The 21,255-nt window shown below is 43.2% G+C and overlaps 1 protein-coding gene across 6 annotated transcripts in view; it reads right to left on the bottom strand.

Annotated features, from left to right (window-relative positions):
* setd5 (SET domain containing 5) overlaps nt 1-18,770 on the bottom strand; it is a 29,936-nt gene extending 11,166 nt beyond the window's left edge. For 2 of the 6 annotated variants that reach the window (XM_041033509.1, XM_041033513.1), the window contains exons 1-8: nt 18,362-18,770; nt 4,197-4,461; nt 2,236-2,338; nt 1,579-1,841; nt 1,002-1,060; nt 724-911; nt 483-533; nt 67-372 (exon numbers count right to left, since the gene is read on the bottom strand). In XM_041033509.1, the coding sequence (XP_040889443.1) occupies nt 67-372; nt 483-533; nt 724-911; nt 1,002-1,060; nt 1,579-1,841; nt 2,236-2,338; nt 4,197-4,267 (1,041 nt within the window). In that variant the 5' untranslated portion in view covers nt 4,268-4,461; nt 18,362-18,770. The remainder of the gene's footprint in view (nt 1-66; nt 373-482; nt 534-723; nt 912-1,001; nt 1,061-1,578; nt 1,842-2,235; nt 2,339-4,196; nt 4,462-18,361) is intronic. The other 4 variants (XM_041033512.1, XM_041033514.1, XM_041033510.1 and 1 more) reach the window with 3 other exon arrangements.
* Nucleotides 18,771-21,255: the final 2,485 nt, after the last annotated feature.

Here is a 21,255-nt window from a genome sequence, read left to right as displayed (position 1 = left end):
AGAGTTATTACGGACTTCATTGACTATGACATATGAACTGAATCAATATACACTTTGGTCTCTAACCTGCATCTGTGAGCCCAGCACTGTGTTATTACAGGCCAGCTCGGTGCGGTTGATGGTGTCCATGGCGTCAACTGAGGTGTGAATCTGGGCGGTGGAGGGAGGTGTTGTGGTGCCGCTCTCAGTCTTTGAGGTGGTGGTGGTGGTGGTGGTGGTGCTGGCAGCACGGTGAAGCTGCAGCAGTGTCTGGACGTCAGCGCTGTACTGGTTTGCCAGAGCCTCCTCATACTGGTCTGTCCACTGGCGGATCCGGCTCTCCCAGCCCTCTGCTGTGTTCTCATCCAGCACGCTGGCCTCCGTTGTGGAGTTCTAGACAGAAGAAAAGATGGAGAGTTTTAATTTACAGAAAAGTGAAGCATGAGGCTGACAGCCCTGTGTAATGCATAACCTTACATAAATGAGAGGTTATGTAAGTTTACCTCTAATCTTACCTTCATCCTCATGGACTTCCTTGAACCCTCTCTGAAAGCCTGAAAGAAGGAAAAATGAACCCATGTCAAGACATATTGCAAAGCTACTATTCTACAATCAAATGAAAAACGGAGGTATTATCAATCTGGTGAACAAAAAATATTAAAGCTCCATACAGGGCCTTTATAGTTTTCTTCAATCTGTCTATGGATTTTTTTGTAGACTCACAGTAAACCACAGTTTGCGTACCTTGACTTTCTTGCCTTTCGGCGTTCCACGGGCCTTCTCTGTGCTCTTCTTCCTCTTTTTGGATTTGCTCCTTTTGACCCGGTTGACAGTGAGTTTGATGCTGGTGGGTGTATGCTGGGTGGCGGTGTAGGAGATGGTGGAGGGTGACACCTCTTCATCACCACTCTCTGTGGCGCTGCTTTCTCCAGCTACCAAGAAACCACAGGTACATTAATCAGATATGATGGCGAAAGAACATTATATGAATGAATGAATGAACAAAAACATGAAAGACATACCTGAGACATTGTCTGTCTTTCTGTGTTGGCCTTCTGCTCCTTTCCTTCTGTCAAGTCCCCTGAAAGAAAAATGACAATAAAAAAAAATTAGCATTTAAAACAAACAGCCGAACGTCAAGTGCAAATTCAACTGAAATCAGTCAAACCAAGAGCAAACCAGTTTGAAGGTACAGCATTTCCCCCCGTTTCACTAATTATTTGTGGTACATCTGTTAAAAAATGGACTTACAAATAGTTTGCTTTGTTTAAAACATTTACACATCCCAAAGTGCATACATATATATGTAGTAAAGGTTTCAATTTCAACTAGATCTTAAAGCTTTCCAACACTTTTCTGTGGATTATGTGTACTTGACGGACCTTGGTTTAAAAATGAAAAACCTGAAAATTGCCAGTAGTCTTTAAAATGATCCTGTCATTGTGATCCTTCTTCATAATGCCAGTGTTACCAGTGTCATCAGCGACATATAGGTTTTTATGAATAACTTGCAGCTGATCCCACAGCAGGGAAAGTTGAGAGACAGTCAAGTAACAAAGCGCTCCAGGATCCAGACTGGACAGGTTTTCCATCTCTTACCGGCAGTTGTCACATTTGATGTACAAGCCATCCGGCATCAGGTTGCAGTGACACCACCTGGCCATGGCCCCGTCCTCCTCTGAGGAGCTGTCGCTGTCAGCTGAGTTGTCCTCAGTAGTTTCGTGATAGCGGGAGCCGAGTACCACGCCGTTGATATCCATGCGAGGGATGATGGTTTGGGAGAGCGGGGAGGCGGGTGGGGTTGGGGGAGGGGGTGCGCCATAGTTGTGATCCTGACAACACACAACGGAAGACTGTTGCATCTTCAAACAACGGGTGTTCAGGCAAAAAGGGAAACGGAAAATGGAGACGAATGAAAATGGGGGCAAAAAAACAGGTATGTGAAACAGTACAGCTGTTAATAACAAGTAGTCTGTGGTTACAGAAGACTAATAGTAGGATAGACATTCATGGATTTAATCAAACTAGAACCAATCCTTAGTTTTACTCTTACTGTTCTACTTCAACAGAACAAGGAACTTGAAAAGATTAGAAAAAAAAGAAATGATTGGACAGATTAGACTTATTATTTTAGTTTTCAAAATGATCGTAACTGTAGCCAGCTTATCTTTGATTAATAGAGAGTAATACGTATTTCATACATTAAGACATGCTATGATTAGAATTGATGATTAGAGAAGAGCGGTATGAACTCACAGCATATGGTAGTCCCCGATACCCATGACTGTGTGCGCTCCCACAGCTGTGGTTGTTGTAGTTTTTCTCATTCACGGCAGGGCTTGCTTCAACTGACTCAGGGCTGGAAAACGTTTGAAATGGAATAAAGATTAAAAAAAAAAATCAATCAATCATGTATAAAACAGTAGATATTTTACTTTACAGGTCTCCAGAACTGTTACGGTGTTTTACTAAAAGACATCAATCAGTCACTAGATGGCACCAAGATGCTGAAATTGCTCTCCAGCCTGGGAGAGCTGCAATTTAGGAAATGGAATGTGGGCCGCCATTATGTTATGCAACTCCTTTTGCCCTTTAGCTGAGGTCTGGCTAGACAGTGAATAACCTTGCACCCCCCCCCCCTGGTCCTCCAAAGCTGGAGCAAACTTAAATGTCAAAAGAATCAAACTGACAAAATGTTGAATTTTAAGCCCAGAATTCTGTGCAGCTCAGCAGAGGCAGTGTGTTTATCCCTGTGTTAGAATCAGTCGTCCCCGGCTGAGGTGTGGAGGAAACTAAAGGGGGCCGTGAACAGGGGTGGACTCCACATAACTTCAGTCTCATAAGCAGGGTCACCTACAGAGAAGTGGCAAGTGTTCTTACTTAAGCTGTCTGTAGACATTACCTCAGACACAACTCAAAAGTCTACCTTACACTGAGAGAGGGCTGAATGATACAGAATAAACAGTGGTCAAAATTTAAAAAGAAGAAGAAGAAAAAACTATTACAGGGATAATAATTAGGTTCCTGAGGGCAGGTTTTCCCTCTGGACAAAAATGTGGAGATGATTACAAGATAACTGAAACCTTTACAAGTATTGTAAAACAAAAATTGCTGTTTCATTTAGTTTGGCACAATACAGAGCTGCAGAGGCCAGTTACACATAGCACCCAGTCTGACTACTCAAACTATCACATAACAGGTAGTGATAGTTTGAAATCAAGTTACAACAGCTTTGCAAATTCTCTGGTGAGCCAAATGAAAATAAACGTGAGCTCCATGTTGAGAGAGCAGCACCGGGCCACTTTAACATCTCTGAATTTTCTAAGTGACTTAGATGGGAAGACAAAAGCTAGTAATGGTTTTTTTTTTTTTTTTTTTACTGTCCAGCCCTGTACAGCGGTCAGGGTTACATTACTGTAAGATGTTTTAAATTCATGTGTAGCCACATACTGTATTTCCTTTATTTCTGTCTGGTAAAGTTTAGTCTCCCATCTCTTCAGGTCTCTCCATCAGACTTTGCAGAAAACACAGAAAAGTGCAACATATTCATCACAGCACAGTCTGCTACAGTTGTAGAGAAATGTGGACAGTGGGGAGAGCTCAGCAGGGTTACATGAACATATTTCTGTTGATATGGGCAAAAGAGTTACACTACTGTATTAACAATGCAGTGATGGGAAGAAACCTATTATCACGACAATAATTCTTTTACATTTTCTAAAGGGAATAACTTCTGAAGTCAGTTATGGTGTAACTTAAGCTATTTTTCAGTTTACTGGAGGTTACTGACAACAACTCTGAAATGGAACTGGAAAGGAAAATATGCAACACTTATTTCCATCATTTTGGATTATGATTATTTGATGCATGAACTCTTATATGTGGAGGCACTCAGTCACATTAGTGGTCTGACGATCATAAACCCCTAATTTGACCAAGTTATGTGCGGCGGCTGAAAACGCGAGAGAACATGTCTGAAAAGTTCATTACAAATCTCCATTACAGTTGAAAACTGTAATGGAGCACGACGCTCACTAAGCCAAAAAGTTCATGGGACATTTCTGTTTCTAACTTCAATAGTCACCCTTGTTTTCTTTTCCAGTCTTTTATTTGATCAGCGTTCTGCATTAAAGCAGCTATTCCGGTAGCCGGTCAGGTTAAACAGCACTTGAGAACACAACTATCTGAGTCCCACCAAGCTGGTAGCAAGTACTTACTCTGATCCAGCAGCCATATCTGAGTAAGACGTTTCAGGTGTGGTGACTCCCAGCGCGATTACTATGCTCATGACGTCCAGCACAGCGGCGCATGGAAGGGGGGGAAGAGGGGGGAGGAAGGGGAGGGGGAGGGGAGGGACAGGATGGGATGGGGGGGAGAAGGAGAGGTGAGGAGAGGAATCAAAGGGTCCCAACTACAGCAACAGACCACTCCAGAGGTGGGGTGCCACCGAGCCGTAGCCCACGGCTCACGGTCATGGGGGACCTGAGGAGAAAGGGCAACAAGCAGAGTGACAGTCAGCTCAACACACATACACAGCCTGAACACACACAAACAGCCTGCTACATGACTCAGCATGTCATGTGATATGATGGAAAAAACCCTGCACCTCACCGGCCGACACTTTAATTGTGCGACTGATACATTTTGGATTGACAGCTGATATTCTGTGTAATATGTCGCCACACACATTAAACTACTGAATTTAGTGACTAGTTGATTCAATTATTAAAAATTTAACACAAAAAAATGAAAACAAAAACAGCCATTGCATGCACCATGACAAAGCATATGCAACCAAATCAAAAAATGGGTTTCACATGAGGAGAGGTCTTGACCTCCCCTGAAAGTATTTCACAGAGGGAAAATTTTTAAATTTTAAGATTTTAAATTTAAATTTAAAGGGAAAATCTGTCAGAAACGGTCAACTGCTGAATTGATACTGTAAGTTGGGGTGTTTACCCTTTCATAAGAAACGAGGAAACATTCTGTTTTGCCCCTCCTTCCCCCTCCTCCGTCCTCCCCCCTCCCCCTCCCCTTCCCCTTCCCCATAGTCAATCGAGCAATCAAGAATATCAGGACAAATCCTGGTTGACCACTGCATCAGTGGGCCAGTGAACCATCACAAAAAACAGAAGATTTTTACTTGCCTAACTCACAATCAAGTTTCGAACCTCAACCTCGCGCTGAGCTAATGTTAGCATGAATAGAGAGAGAGAGCAGCTAAAACAGCAGCATCGACAGCTGAGTCTGAGGAAAGAGTGGAGGAATGTCTGACAGAGAGGACGACTGCAACACAGGTTTATAGCCTACTCTCACTTACTACTTCTTCATCCTCTCATGATGGACGGAGGGTAGACTGGACACTACCTTGACCTGCTATCACCTCTTGAGGAACACAGTGGTATTACGAGGCGGGACAGGACAGGGCTAGCTGGTTAGCATGCTAACTTCAGCAGATATCTCTGTTACCAATTACGCCTGTGCTTGCTGTGTCCTGATGCATCAAAATGACAGCTAAAAGCTGAATACCTGTCTGTCTGTTGCACTGGTAACCCAGTCCAACCCTGCTTTCCTTATGACAGTTACTTAACTGCTGTGCAAATCAACGAGGAACACAGCAACATTTTCACCAAGCCAATTGAACAATAGAGGGCCACTCTGGGGGACTGGGACACTTGGAAGATGAAACAGAAGGTAATCTGTTTCAACAGCTTCCAAAAGGTTAAGACTGATGATCCAATTCAGTGCCTCTTACTTAATTAAGTTCATTTTCTGCATTATTTTGAATCACAATTACCCATCAGTCAGTCATTAGTCAGAAACTCTCTACTGAAACAGAAAAATGAGGACCTGTTCAAAAACGAAGGCACCCTGTCACATATAAACCCATATAATCATACATATCCTTCAGCAGAGGTTGTTGTTATTGACAGAGGATTGTCAAGACCACATAAACCCCACACTGCACAGGGAAACCGTCTTTACACGCCAGATGAAGAACCAGATTTGCTGACTCATGTTGACAAGGAAGACTCTTATGTGGGAAGCAACAGAGAGCTTTCATCTGCCCGCATCTAAAGTGATAATTCAATATGGACACGGTGCAATAGGCCTGTCTCTCATCCATACAGAGGCTTCCAGAATGGAGGGGAGGGAGGGGAGGCTATTCAAAGAGCAGAAAAACAACCAGAGGCTTTACAGCTCTGCTACACTCAGCCTACCATTAGGGTGCACTAATAAATAGAACCAGCAGGAGGCGCTTTCCTCCCAGACGCCTGGAGGGGTGAGTCATCCAACATGAAGCCCAGCCTCTTGTCATGTGACCATATTCTGCTGAAACACTGACCCACACTCCTCTGCTCTGTCTTCACTCAGCCACCCAGGCAGATGCAGAGCGAGAGGCAGCAACCACGGCTGCAGAAAGAGGAACGGGCCCTCCTGTGCTCTGTTCACACACCGCGGAGAGGATCTGGCTTTCAGCAAGGTCATCCTCCGGGCAAACACATGCAAATACGCTATTTCACAGACACCAGTCTGATTAGATTCATCACAAGCCCATAAAAGTACAGCTTCTCTTACACAACGAAATAGGACGCAAATATTCACACGTAGGCTAGTTTACTCTTCGAGAGCCATCTAAATTAACGGCAACAGAATGCATGACATTTCTGTTGTGGTCCCCTAGTTACTGCAACTGCTGCCCTCCCTCTCCAGCACCAAGGCAACCACAGCAAGGCTGGGGACTTCCAATAATGTCAAGGTCAGTTCAACCGTGCTCACTGTCAAACAGAGAATGTCAGCCCCATTCAGCTGGATACACACTGGTAGGTAGCGACAAGAAATGTCAGTTAGCTTTTGGTTACAAAGGCAGAACATACTGCTACAACTCAAATGGCTTCAGTAACAACAAAAACATACAGATGAGGACACAACACAGGCAGATATTTGAGGGTAGATTTGGGTTACAGGAAAGAATTGAGTTGAGTTTGTAACATATTTAGGCATGATGACATAGAGTGGGTCCCACGGTGCCTCACCCAGACCCTTTTCAAAAACGACTAGCTGTTTATTTTCCCTGTGGATGATCGCTGCCTAACAAAAATAGCCACCTCGCTCCTACCTAACACACAAAGGGAGTCACTATTTGGGCCTCTTCCAACAGAACCAGACGGTGAACTGGGGAGGTAAATTCCATACAAAGAAGGAAAGCCTTTCTTTACCTCCTCCTCCCCCACCACCTCCCGCCCTTCCTTGTTCGTTCCTCTGGCCATGAATACCGGCTCAAATTACCAGCAGGCTCAACAAAGTCTTTTCACTTCCACCAGAACAGAGGCCATTTTGGGGACAAGTCCAAGGGGGAGGGACATGCACACAAAATGAACAGCAAGAGAGACCCTCTTTCTCTTATCATCTCTCACATAACTCTCTCTCTCCCTTCTCTTCTTTTCTTGAAAACATGTAGTGTTCTGACATTGTTCAGCACAGGTGAATATGTTTTATACTGTCCTTAAATTAGCTAGTTCATTCTCCTCTAATAAGTATGTCTCTGGGGTGGTGTAGCAATCACATTTCATATAGGGAGGAACAAACAACTCCAACCATGAGAGCATATACACAGCAGTTCAAAAAACACGAACACTCGAAAAGCCACACCTCGTCTGTACAGAGCTCAGCACGGCAAGGTTTTGTAAGGAACAAAAATAGACACGTCATGCATAAGCAGCTAGAGTGTCTATAGGAAGTATAGCCCAGACCATAAACTCAATCTCACATTGATTTTAAAACACTAAATCACAGTGGATCAACATGAAAACACATCTCTACATATTAAGGAAACTTAACAACAAAACTAAAATGCAAAAACAACTACTGCCAGATTCCTTCACCACAGCAGCTTAGTGGCAAAGAGAAAGCGGCTGTTGAAAAGACATGCATGCCATCTGGGCTGTGTCAGAATCACTCCCTATGTTACCAACTGCCCTTGGACACCTTTTGGAAAGTAAATAACTTTATAACTTTGCAAAATTTCATCTAAATGTCCAAGTTATAAGTATAAAAACTATCCGCTGTATAGTGACCTCAAAAATTCACATAATCAAGCAAGAAGTGCAGAATATGTACACTACTATGGTATACATCCCACAATACTATGTTTGACTTTAGCTCCTGATAACAGATGTGAAAATTACTTACGCGACACTGTCCTTGATGGCACAGAATGATGAAATTTCAATTTCACTACACTCTTTAGAGTACCATATGTTCACATTACTCAAAAAACAAACAGTTTGTAGGCTTAAGAAGTGTTAAGAGGTAAGAGCTGTTGGTTGAAATGGCGCCTGTGAGAAGCTAGCCAAACTACAGAATGAAACTCTTTGCTCTTGTACTATTAAAGCTCTGGGATCGTGAGGATAGGGATACCAAGAAAGAAACACTGTAACTTAGATCGCAAAGTAAAAGCAAAGTCTGTTTTGTTTTTACATAAAAAAAACCCCAAAAAAAAACAACTCAACAGGGACGTTGGAGATCTGGGGCTGTTAAGTATCCGATCCAGTTCGGTCATTAGTCAGATATTACTGCACTATTTTTTATATTGTCAACCAGGCGTAATAAATAGAATAGGTAATAAACACAAAATCACAACTACAATGTCACTGTGATTACTTTGAAACAACCTGAGAAGAGCAACTGTGTGTAAATTTAAATGGTGAGGAAAAACCTGCCTCATTGTGCAAAATAACTGAACTTATTTTGATTTATTATTGATTTATTTTCCAGAAAGACAACAACTCCACACACACAGCCACAGTTAGACAGGAATGATTTAAAAGCAAACCATAATGTCACTGCCCTGGAGTGGGTGAGGAGTCCACACCTCAATCCGATTCAAAGTTGTGGAACCATAGATATAACTTGGAAAAGTCCAAGTTGGGGTCAATACATTTAAGATGCTGCACACATGCATGAACTGCTTTTTCGTTTTCACTAGCAACTGAGCTGAATTGCCACATATGCAAGAACAATTAAATGGGAGAATGTATCCACTCACACTCACCTTAAACTCAGTGCAGTTACGTTGATGTGGGAAACTTTAAAGTAAGGAAATAATGACAGAAAAAAATCATGTGGTTGCTTGTCATACAGTAGTTTCCATTATTAGCTAAGTGACCCTACGGGGCATCTAGACATTAACATACACTTTAACTTGAGTGTACACACTATCCGACCCAAATTTTACTTAAGGGAATAATTCAGCACTTTGGAGAGAAATGCTTATCTGCTTTCTTGCCAAGAGTTAGATGAGAAGATCAAAACCACTCATCTCTCTCTGTTAATTCTAAAGCTACAGCCAGCAACCAGTTAGCTTGGCTGAGTATAGACTAGAGGGTGGGGGGAACTGTTAGCATGGTGCTATTCCTTTAAATACTCCATTAAAGCTGCATTACTCATTTTTCACCAGTCCTGAGCAGAAAAAAAACCTCAGGACAAGCTGACACATACAGCTACCACTTACCGCTGGTTATGGTTGGCATGTTCAGCTGTAATGTAATGTTTTCCTGATGTAATGTCATGAGCTGATCTTCCATCTAAGGGGGTCCAGTATTTTGCTGGCACAGGACCTTGTGGTCATAAAACCTTGTCTGTCCTTCATCTAAGTCAGTTACACAAACATTTGAGCTAATAACACAAAAAAATTGACCAATTGGATTCACAAACTGGGCAAACCTCTTCTGGCAGCAATAACCTCAAACTAGCACTTCCAGTAATAACAATCCTATTATCCTATAATAATCCTATTATGCCATGTTTTGTTCCACTGTTTAAAAATAATAAAATAAAATGTTCATCATAAAAAAAAACTAGCAGTTCCAGTAGCAGCAGATCACACCTGAACAACATCCAGGAGGAATTCAGGACCATTCTTACTTAGAAAACTGCTTCAGCTCAGTCATATTCTTACTATGTCTGGTTATGAATGGCTCTTAAGGTCCTTCCACAGCATTTCTCTTTGGTTAAGGTCTGGACTCTAACTGGGCTAATCCAGAAGATGGATTTTCTTTGAATGAAGTCATTCTATAGTAGATTTCCATGTCACGAGGATCACTGTCCTGCTGCATCACCCAACTTCTGCTGAGCTTCAGCTGGCAGGTAGCCACCCTGACATTATCCTGTAAAATATCCTGATAAACTTGGGAAATCATTTTCCCTTCAATGATGGCGAGCTGTCCAGGCCCAGAGGCAGCAAAGCAGAAAATCGAGATGCTCCCTCCACCGTGCTTCATCAGCAATGATGTTTTCATGTTAGTGTACAGTGTCTTTGTTCTTCCCAAACCTTCATTTCATCAGTCCACAGAACGTTTTCTCAGTAGCTCTAAGGAAAGTCAAACTGCTCTTTGGTAAACTTAGGTTTAATCTTAGGCAAACAAGATAAGAAATCGTTTCAATTTATAGACAGTTTGTGTATGGACCAGAGAATATCTAAACTTTCTGAGATGACTTTGTTACAACGTTTGAATGAAGTTAATGCTGCTTGCTAACTCCTGGAGCTCACTCTTGTTGAAGTCATTCACAGAGGGGTTCAAATACCTTTTCCAACCTTTTTCCCACCTTTTCCCTAAATATGTCAGATATCAACTGCTACAATAAACTGAATTCACTTCATATCCTGATCTCTGAAATGCGGCCTTGCACAATGCACTGAACAACAATACAGCATATAAACAGCACCTACCAACCAGAAGAAACACTGTGGGAAATAAGGAGCATGTGACCTCATTACCCTGAGTATGAACTCATAAGTTAATGGTTTCAACTTCAGATAACATTGTAAACATTTCACACCCTCCCTTAGCAAGTAACTCTGTTAGTTTCAGTTTATTTCTTTCACTGCCTTCCTCTGTGTATTTGCCAGTATGATTTTTTTTTTTTTGGGGGGGGGGGGGGGGGGGGGGGGGGGGGTGGTTCACTAATATAAGTAAGATAATTTGATGCTGTGTATCACACACAGAAAAAAATACAAGCTATGCTATTTTTAGAAAGAAAAAAAACAATTGTTTGTGTAGGTTTTAATCAGCCATTGCAAGTGAATACAAAAAGTATCTGACTGGTTGGATGAAGGGTGTCAGTCAATGCCCAACATGGTAAATTGACCTGTTCAAGATGCCTTTTCCTCATAAAGCTTCGAGGAGATGGCTAGGAGGACATAAATACACAACTTGGGTTTGAACAGCATGTCCCTGCTCACACAGTGTCCACCTGTGCCTCGCCAAACCTCCTCAACACATCCAGTCCAGTGAGATTACACCAGCCCCCTCAGTCTGCCCCCGCACACATGCTTGCTGCACAAGGCAGGATATGAATATATCTGCCGTTCCCCAGCACTACGCAGGTCGGGCAGCACTCTCTGAGCTACCGCAGGAGGAAACTGAAGATGAAGAAGAGGCAAATCAATAGGGCCTGGCTTTAAGACAAATGGGATATGTGGCCAGGGAGAAAGCAAAGCTCATTGTAGATCTTATTTCACACTCACCCAAACACATTTACAATATCACAGAGATAAACAGACAGACAGACACACACACACACACACAAAAAAAAGACATGATGTCAGGGACTCTTGATGTGGATTATACTAAACATTGGCACTCCATACTCGCCTGCTTCATATGTCACAAATGGAAAACGTACAGCTGGAACAAGAGTAGTATGATAGTTTGTCAAAAAGGCAGCCTTTAAAACCGGTATTTGAATATCTATGTCGATCATTTGTATTTTATGATATGATTCACAATGGCTTTGCTTGTTATGGTGACGTAACAGTTTCAGCACGATTAAGGAGAGAAAAAAACATAACAGGCCAAAAAAAAAAAAAAAAAAGGAGTGAAAGCATCCACACAGGAAAAAAAAAACCTCAGTGCTGTTACGACAACGCTTCCATCACTAGCCAATCCAAACTGTGTTCCTGTCCTCCCAAAACTCTCTCAACCATGCTCAATAAAACAGTTGCATAAAATAACATTCAGGTGCTTGAGATGAACCATTTCTCAGCCACAGTAACAAAGCACTAGAGCTGCCTGAAACAGATATGGCTGCTGCACAGCCAGCTGAAAACACTCCTGGAGCAAACTGTGATCAGACTCTGGCACCGGCCAACTGTTCAGGCAACGGCACACAAATATAAACAACAAAGCTTAGTCTAAACAGGCTGAAGATGTGGGGGTAAACAAACGACGTGAGGAAATGATGCAAACATCTGGCACCGCAGTAATTAATGTATACGATATTTCAAAGGGCCTGTGGCTAAGTTATATCATCAGCGAATAAACCTTCAATTCTAACCGCGATGTGGCTGTTGTCATGCTGAGTGGCTGAGCGTTCTGGGAGCGCAGCAAGGCCCGCCATTAACACAACAATGTCCAGCTGCCTGAATGGACCCGGACCAGACCGGGGATGAGAGACACACAATGAGAGAACAAAGGCCAAGTGAGTGCTATAAGAGGAGTGGGGGAGAGAGCAGTTGACAGCAGGGGCAGCATGACACAAAATCAATCATCTGTTTCAGGGCAAACAAGCCAGCCACTGTCCGATTGAGACTCAGTAACCTAGAGGAGGAAAAAGAAAGGTCTAAGCAAAATGCTGCTGCCTGTTTGGGCTTGACCACCTCTTTCTGACCTGCTTCTGCTTCCTTTTTTTACCCCTGAAATCTAACTTAAAGGAGGCTGCTTCTATGAAGAGAATTAACACTTCATAAATACCTAACCAAAGCAGTAGCAATGTTAAAATGAAATTAAACAGAGGCACTGTAGTTAAAAGCTAACCACAAATCTCCACTGCTGTACAGCTGATTTTGATTAACATGTTATATTTAAAGAGCTTTAGAGAGAAGGACACTTTGTCCTCACAATGGCAGTCTTCCCTGTAAGCCAAGTCTATTACCAAATGTGGGGAGGGATGATTTCCAAGTAGTAGTCTAGCAGAGGCATGAAGCCCAAAAAAGCCATCTTGTTCTTAGATAAGCTCATGCTCTGGCGTAATGTAAACCAGAGACACCCTCTGTCTCTCACCACGTGATCTCACTGCATGACAAACACATTTACATGACATTTCCATTTCCTCTTTTGGCCGACAGTCTCATCCAGAGCAACGCGAGGGCTTGCCCTGGCTCCACCTCACAACAACATTTGCAGCACAACACATATATGCGACTAACCAATGCAAGGTGTCACTAAAATAAAAAGAAATTAAAAAACACTGCACCTTGGGGGCCATTTTGACCTGCTGCGCGGCTTTAACTGTCCCCACGGACTCTTTGAAGTTAATGAAATGAATGTGACAAGTCTAAAATGTCTTGAGGAAAAGCAACCAAAATTATGGGAAAGGTGTGTGTATGTGTGTGTCTGTGTGAGGCCGGGGGTGGGGTGGTGGGGGATGGTGGAAGGGTTGGAATAAACAACTGCCAGTCCTTAGGTAGGAACAGATCTGGGTTCAAAAGGTTCAGAGGCAGTGCTCTATTTTAAGACCAAACCTGTTTTAAAAGCACAAGATAACGGCTGTGGATAAAAAGCCCGTTAACAAAAAAAGAAAACAAAACTCCCACCCCACTCTTCCCGACAGGAACCATTTGCTCAAGGTGACAGAGCAAGGTGCTTATGAACAGGAAAAACCTGGCACCAGCCATTCATTTCCCCTTTTGTTTTTAGCACTGCTGCTGTGCATTACAAAACAGGGCAGCTGTTGGTTGGTTGGTGTCGAGTGGCTTGACTTTGGTGCAAAAGCTCCCTTGGTCGTTTCTCTTCTCTGTCCTGCTTCTTATTTGCTCTCTCTCTCTCTCAACCTGACAACACCCCCAGAGCAAATATACTTGGAAAAGTGCTTGCAGTTTTTGCAATCTTGGTTTCACCTCCCACAAAGAATTTAGGTATTTTAAATTGACCATTATTTGGTTTCCTTAATTTCTCAGCTTAGTTACATGAAAGAAAGAGAAAGAAAGAAAGAGAGAAAGCGAGAGAGACAGGACAAGGAAGAACGAGGAGAGTTCCCATGATAAAGCCTAAAATGGCTACCTGCAGTTCAAAAGGTGCAGAGACACAAACTCTGAATATTAGTGAGCTTTTGTTCTACTATACACTCGGCCAAGTATCACAAGAAAGCAGGACAGGCAGCATGACAGCGAAAGAAAGAAAAGGAAATGAAGGACAAAACATAAGGGGGCAATAAAACAAGAACAGGAGAGAGAGAGCCGAGAGAGGGAGAGAGATGATTACGTAGATTGCCTGCCTCACTCCCTTTTGGCCTTGTTTTTTTCCCCAGCCTCCTCCCCCCTCCTCCTCCATTATTCTCCCAAGAAGCATTGCTTCTCGGCACAAAACAGAATTACCCAGCACAGCCCTCTGCAACACCGCTCCCCCAGTGCCAAGAAAATGCTGCACCCCATTGGAGCAACTCCAGAGCTCCTGCACCAATAGGAATACACCGATGAAGCAGGCGTCAGAGCGGCTTGTTTTTAACCCCATTGTGCAAGACAGAAGGCACACAACACACAGCAGCTGCAGCTGAGAAGCTACAGTGAGGGGAAGGTAGACAGACCGGTGCTACATCTGAAATTAAAAAGAAAGGCAGCCTCTCAACAGAAGAAACCAAGACAACAATCTACATGATACACATTCAGAAAAAACAAATCAACATCGTTACTTTTCATATGCTGGGAAAATGAAGACATAAATTTGCATAGGTGTTACTAAACATGTTAATATTTGTCATGCACCATTTTCTGCATTATAATAAAACGCAGTGCGGTTTGACTACAATTCCCAAACAAAATTTTCATGACTCCTTCTCACTTATGTGAATTTAATCTTTCTGCCTCCATACAGGTGTAGATCCACAACATTGGCTTGGCACAACACGCATGAAACCTTATTAACATATCAATAGCTACACCTGCCCTCCGTGTAATGACAGAGTGTCATCAGCATACAAATGAAAAGCTAAAAGGACATGGTTTTATCCCTCCTATTCCTATTCCTCACAGCAACACCCCCTGCTCCCTCACCCCCTCCTCCCTCTCTTCTCCAAGCGTCGGCACTGAAACAGAATCCTGTCTTCTTCTTTTGGAAATGAGCCAACATCCAACTTCACTCCCTCTTGTACAAGCAGACACACAAACCAGGGTTTAAATTCTGTACGGAGTGTGATTCAGACTCATGAGAACACAGCGCTCACCCATTTGAATCCTGTTTCCATGGGCATCACACACAACAATTTTTTTGGTTTGTAAGCACCATGTGAATGTGAATGAGAGAGACAGACTATTTCCTTAGTAAACAGAAAACTGGGCCAGGTTAACCTTGCATGTCTGCACATTCCTCAGATCTCCAAAGTTTCAGAGGCCCATAATGGGAAGGAAAGGTCCACATCTTGCAGACAGACCCCCACACTCACACAAGTACAATGCTACTCTCAAAGACAGTCCTCTCTCACCAACTGTTTAAACTCAACACCACTTACACATGTCTCTCACTCTAAAACATAATCTGAAGCTACTTGAGAGGCCTACAAAACCAACATGGCAGGTCAGTTCACAACAGCAGCAGCAGCAACAGCCAAACAGTACATTCTTAGCTTTCCCTGGATGCAGGCTGAGTTAAGAAGGTAGGCCATTGTGTGTACATGTGTTTTTCTCCGTTAGTGATCACTGTGTTTGTTCAAGATAACAAGAAGGGTCAGGTCAAGGGGAGTGCTGGAGGGGCTCGTGTTTCCAATGGTTCTGAGTAGCCAGGTTTGCAAGCTGGAGCCCATACAGTCTATTAAAAGATGTGAAACATATTCAAAGAATGTCAGTCACAACGACTGAAAACAAGGTTCAACACACTGCAAGCTGGCTTCCAACAGGCTTCAAGATCAATCCAAATACTTGACGCTGAACGCCTGTAATCTTTGTACTCTTAAAGCAAGGTCGACTACGGCTAAGAAAAAAAGACAAGCTGTTACTTAAAGCTGCACATACATTTACTGAACTCAAATAGATTTAGTAAGTGGATTCTAATCAGGCTTGGTTGGAATACACCAGTGAGCATAGTACTTAAGCAACCAAGAGACACTTACATAGCTGATAATAACCCTGACACCAGATTTTATTCTCTGTTGATATTAAAGAATTCAGCCTCATCTTTTTAATACAAGCTTTTTAAATGAACAGAAAGAAGTAGATGGCTGAATACTACTTCGCAGTTTTTCCAGACACGAATACAACTGCCGGGAGGTAGCCACACAACCGGTAGCACATGAAGTGACCTAACCAAGTCCGACAGAACAAAATAACTCTCCTTTCTCTGTGCTTGCTGTGTCCACTGCTCCGGATGCCGGGCGCCGCACAATCCCAGTGTTGGTGGTGCAGCTGAGTGGAACACAGCTACTCGGGCGACAGTTAGGGCAGCCATTGTGCTCGGAAAACGCGAGGTCCAGATCAATTTAAAACCTCACAATAAAATATCATAAGATGACGAGGCGCTATTTAACCACTCGGCTCTTTGCCAGTATCACGCGTCAGCTGTCGCAAACTCATAGTTCTCCTGTTGTGTTTCATTTTGCCTAAAACTTATGATCAACCAGTACTAAGAAAATCACAAGTCGTAGCCTAATCTTGGGGCCAGATTTTGATGCATGAAGTCAGCCTAAAGGGTGTGAAAACGCAGCGTTTTCTCAAAATCAAGATCTGAATTATCAAACAGCGCAATTGTGTTTAAAAACATAACAGCTACGTTGTCTCTAACTTGGTCCAAACTTGTGATTGTTACATTCCGGATCAACAATGCCCCTCGCACTTGCTCACAAGCTGAAATAAAAAATTGAGGCTAAAAAAGGAAACAAGAGCTCCCCTTCAAAATACCACCCATTTCTCTTAACCGCCACCGAGGCTGGGGGTTGGTAGGTGGGGGAGGTGAAGAACAGCAAGTCACTACCCAACAGATCTGGTTTTCTGATTGCTGGATCCCACATGCAGAAAAAAAAAAAAAATTAACAAGCACAAACCGAGAAAACACAATCGACCTTTCAGTTTGATTCACACGACAGAGCGAAGTTAGGAACGTTGCCAAAGACAAATGCATTAACATGATGTAGCCAAACACCACCATGATGCAGACATATTTTTTATAACACCAAACGTATTTGTTCACAAATCAACAGCAATAATTGGATCGATTTGGAAGTAAGTTTTCAGGTGTAGATACAGCGAAAGGTTCACAGTGTGTGTGCTATGAAGTACTCCTTCGAAATAAGGACACAATCAGCTGGAAAACATCCAAAAAGTTAGCTAAAAGGCTAGTTTAGCATTTGTTGCCTATGGCTTGTCTGCTAACGATAACCAACACAGCAGCTGGTTGCTTAACATGAGTCGCCAATAATGATCAAACTGCAAACCGTATTAATGGTTAATCTTTCAAACAATCTGACAGTTTCCTGGACTCAAAGCAACACTTAAAATACTGCTATCAAATGCAACAAATTGTTTTTGGTTCTAACAAGACAAGTTTGGCTATTAATCTACGCGGTCTGATTATAAACTTCTGAGAACGACAGAAGAGGTCCAGGGCTATAATACTTTCAGTTTAACCTAATAATAACTATGCAACATACACAAATAAAGTCCCCTATAATGTGCGGCTGATTTTGTTTTGGCTATGTCACGTTAGGGTATGTTAAGCCTCTGCGGAAGCACATTATCGAAACTTGCTCAACAAACCAAGATTTATTTATTAATGCTTCAAAACGACACCGATTTGTAGCTTAGTTGGCTTGGGGCAAAACATAGTTCCTCTGATTAATAATGTAACGTTATCACGATGGCCGAGTGTGACTGGTTTATCCCTGGTATGAAAAGTGAGGAAAATAAAACTGAAGGCACCCCTTACAGACTAAACGTTACACGAGTCAAACCTCTTGAAAACTTGGAGAATAGTGTTAAGAGCAGTGGGAGCATGGTTGCTTGAAATAATGCTATAACGTTGGCTATTATAAAACTAGGAATGTGGTGGATTCTCAGACTAACAAGCTAGCTATCGAAAACAACACGAGGAGCTGACCAAAAACCATGGAAGATCAGTCCAGACACAGCCAACAGCAACCCTGCAAGGCAGACCATCAATATGGGGATCCTTTAGCCAGGCAAGCAAGCCACTTGAAAGTGGAAAGATTGTGGGGGCAAACAACTTGTTCTAATAAACTTGAGTGGACGCTAAGTAGTTAGCTAGCTAAGTTGGTTAGCTTCATAGCTAGGTTTGGTTGACTGAAAACATGGTTAGTTTGTGTTTGTTATATTTCTGTTGCAGCCTCAAATTATCGAGTGTAACATTAATAATTATCAAAGATTCTAGGTACTCACCTAAAGAGGCATTCCAAACTTGTACAAACGAGGCAAATTCATGTACAGTAGGAAGTCATTAGAGTATCCCAACATCAAATCCAACCAGACCAGTAGGCCTGTATGTCGGCCTCGGAGTCTCCTGTATCCTTTGCCCTCAAAAGTAGCTCCCTCTCCAGGGGTAGGAAACAAACTTCTTGGTGTCTCCCACGCATAGGCGGAAAGTTAAATTCCCTGTCCTGTTCAGGTGCAGTGCATCCATTGAGTGTCTATGATAGATCCCCGGTGGATAAATCCATTTATTTTTGTGTTTTGTATATTTACAGTCGCTATTTATAATGGGGTATATGCTGCTCTATGTCATACAGGGCTCTGATTCTGTCTTGGGTCCTTACATTCGCAGAGGCGCCCATCCCCCTCCTCACCGGCATCGACCGCGGGTTCCAGTGAAACTGACACACAACCACGCCACGGGGTTTCCCTGGCGACCGTGCAGGGGCTCTCTCCTTGGGCGGCCCTAGCTGCGAAATCCCGCCTCTGGCCAATGATTCGACAGCAATGTGTCCGTCTTGTTACATACCAGGTATACATGTAAGTCATTGGTAAATCACAGCGTCCATTATTTTTTTCGCGTCAACTACGTACCACGGGGCGGTCACTACTTTGAGGAGGGGTGCGAAAATTCAGTCCCATTATGATGTGCGTGTACTGGTGGCATACAACAAGGCGAGCTATAGAGAGTGGCTGGATTCGGGAGATAATTTGACACCCAACAGAGGATCGGTACCTTCAGAGTTTCGGGAAATGTTCGTTATTAAATTCAAATGCCATGGAATTAATTTCAATTCGTTAGTGGAATTATTGTTTTTCATTTGAGGGTTACATTCACCTATCTACTGTGGAAGGAATTTTGATACCAATACATAGTAGGAAGCGTTAGCTACAAGGGGTCTCTGGGGCCCAGTTCCAGGGACACCAGAGGCAGGGTTAGCCCGCTGGGTCAGCCCCACCTACCGGTATGTCAGATTAACCTTCCTGTCGTGTTCGGGTCAAATCTGAACGATTTACAACTTAAAACACTCATCATCATCGGCTTATGTGCCGATCCTCCCACGTGAACCAACTTCCTGATGAAACAATGTATCATATCTTCACACAGACTAGACAGGTGTCTGTTATGTGAACCCATCTCTTTCCCACGCTTTTGTGCCTGTTCCCCACGTGAACCACACCTTCCAGACTAATCAATGTATCATCTTCACACAGACCCCATATATATAGCTTGATGTTTACCTTGCACTCCTTTTACTCTGAGCACAATGAGTAGGCGACTGACCAAGCGGTTCTCTGTCGAAGAGGTTCTGGTCCAGGTTTTTAGACATGATGAAGAGGGCACTGAAATTGAACCAGAGAAAGAGGAGGATGTCTCAGAAGTGGAAGACAACACAGATTTTGATCCAGACTTTGAGGAGACTGACCAGTCAACAGATGGGGAGGGAGAGGCACCTGAGGAGACATTCCTGTCCAAGAGTGGACACTTTCTCTGGTCTTCATCCCCCCAGGACAGAGGAAGTAGAGCGAGAATGGAAAAAATCATAAAGATGACGCCAGGGCCAACACGGTATGCAACATCTCGTGTGGATGACAGCAAGTCCAGCTTCCAACTCTTTTTACCAGAGTCTATTGATTGGAGATGACAAACGTGGAGGGGAAGCGTGTGTTTGGGGACACCTGGAGAGAAATCGACCTGGTAGACCTCCAATCCTACATAGGTCTGTTGATTTTAGCAGGAGTATATCGCTCAAATAATGAGGCTACAAAAAGTCTGTGGGCTGCAGAGTCTGGCAGGCCTATATTCCAGGCAACTATGTCCTTAGAACAGTTTCATGTCGTTTCAAGAATTATTCGATTTGATAACAGAGATACACGCCCCATCCGCTGGCGAAATGACAAACTGGCCGCCATCAGGAACATTTGGGACAGGTGGGTGAACCGCCTACCACTTATGTACAATCCAGGCCCTGAGGTGACAGTTGATGAGCGCCTGGTTCCTTGTAGAGGTCGCTGTTCCTTCAAGGTGTACATTCCAAGCAAACCAGGGAAATATGGAATAAAGATCTGGGCAGCATGTGACGCCAGGAGCAGCTATGCCTGGAATATGCAGGGATACATGGGGAAACCCAGTACTGGAAGGGCCGAAAAAAAAACCAGGGCATGCATGTTGTGCTGGACATGACAGCCGGTCTCCGAGGACATAATATCACATTTGACAACTTCTTCACATGATATGCTCTTGGTCAGGAGCTGCTGAAAAGAAAGCTCACCATGGTAGGGACGGTGAGGAAGAACAAGCCTGAACTTCCCCCTGCACTGGTATCGACCAGAGGAAGAGAGGCACTCTCATTAAAAATTTGCTTTCACTGACACACACACTCTTGTGTCATATATTCCCAAGAAGAATAGAAATGTCATCCTGATGAGCACGCTACACCAGGGGTGTCCAAACTGTTCCACAAAGGACCGTGTGGCTGCAGGTTTTTGCACCAGCACACCAGACTTGACTCATTTAATCAACTGATCTCAGTTGATTGGTCAAACTGTGTGCTCTTCATTGGTTGGAACAAAAACCTGCAGCCACACCGGCCCTTTGTGGAACAGTTTGGACACCCCTGCGCTACACAAAGACGCCGCTGTCAGCACCACAGAGGACAGGAAGCCCCTTATGATCCAGGACTACCAACAAGAAAAAAGGAGGCGTTGACTGTCTTGATAAGGTAATGTAAAGTTTCATCCATCATGCATATTATTTTATTTTTATTTATGTGAATCAGCAATGTCAATCAGCATTTTGTGTACGACAGATTCAATATTGTTTCCAATCTCTTATTTATTGTTCCTTTTATTGCAGCTTACTG

This window comes from Toxotes jaculatrix, chromosome 3 (genome assembly GCF_017976425.1).
Source record: "Toxotes jaculatrix isolate fToxJac2 chromosome 3, fToxJac2.pri, whole genome shotgun sequence".
Classification (NCBI taxonomy): Eukaryota; Metazoa; Chordata; class Actinopteri; family Toxotidae; genus Toxotes; species Toxotes jaculatrix.
Note: the sequence above shows the minus strand (reverse complement) of the source record. Positions and strands in the feature narration are given on the sequence as shown.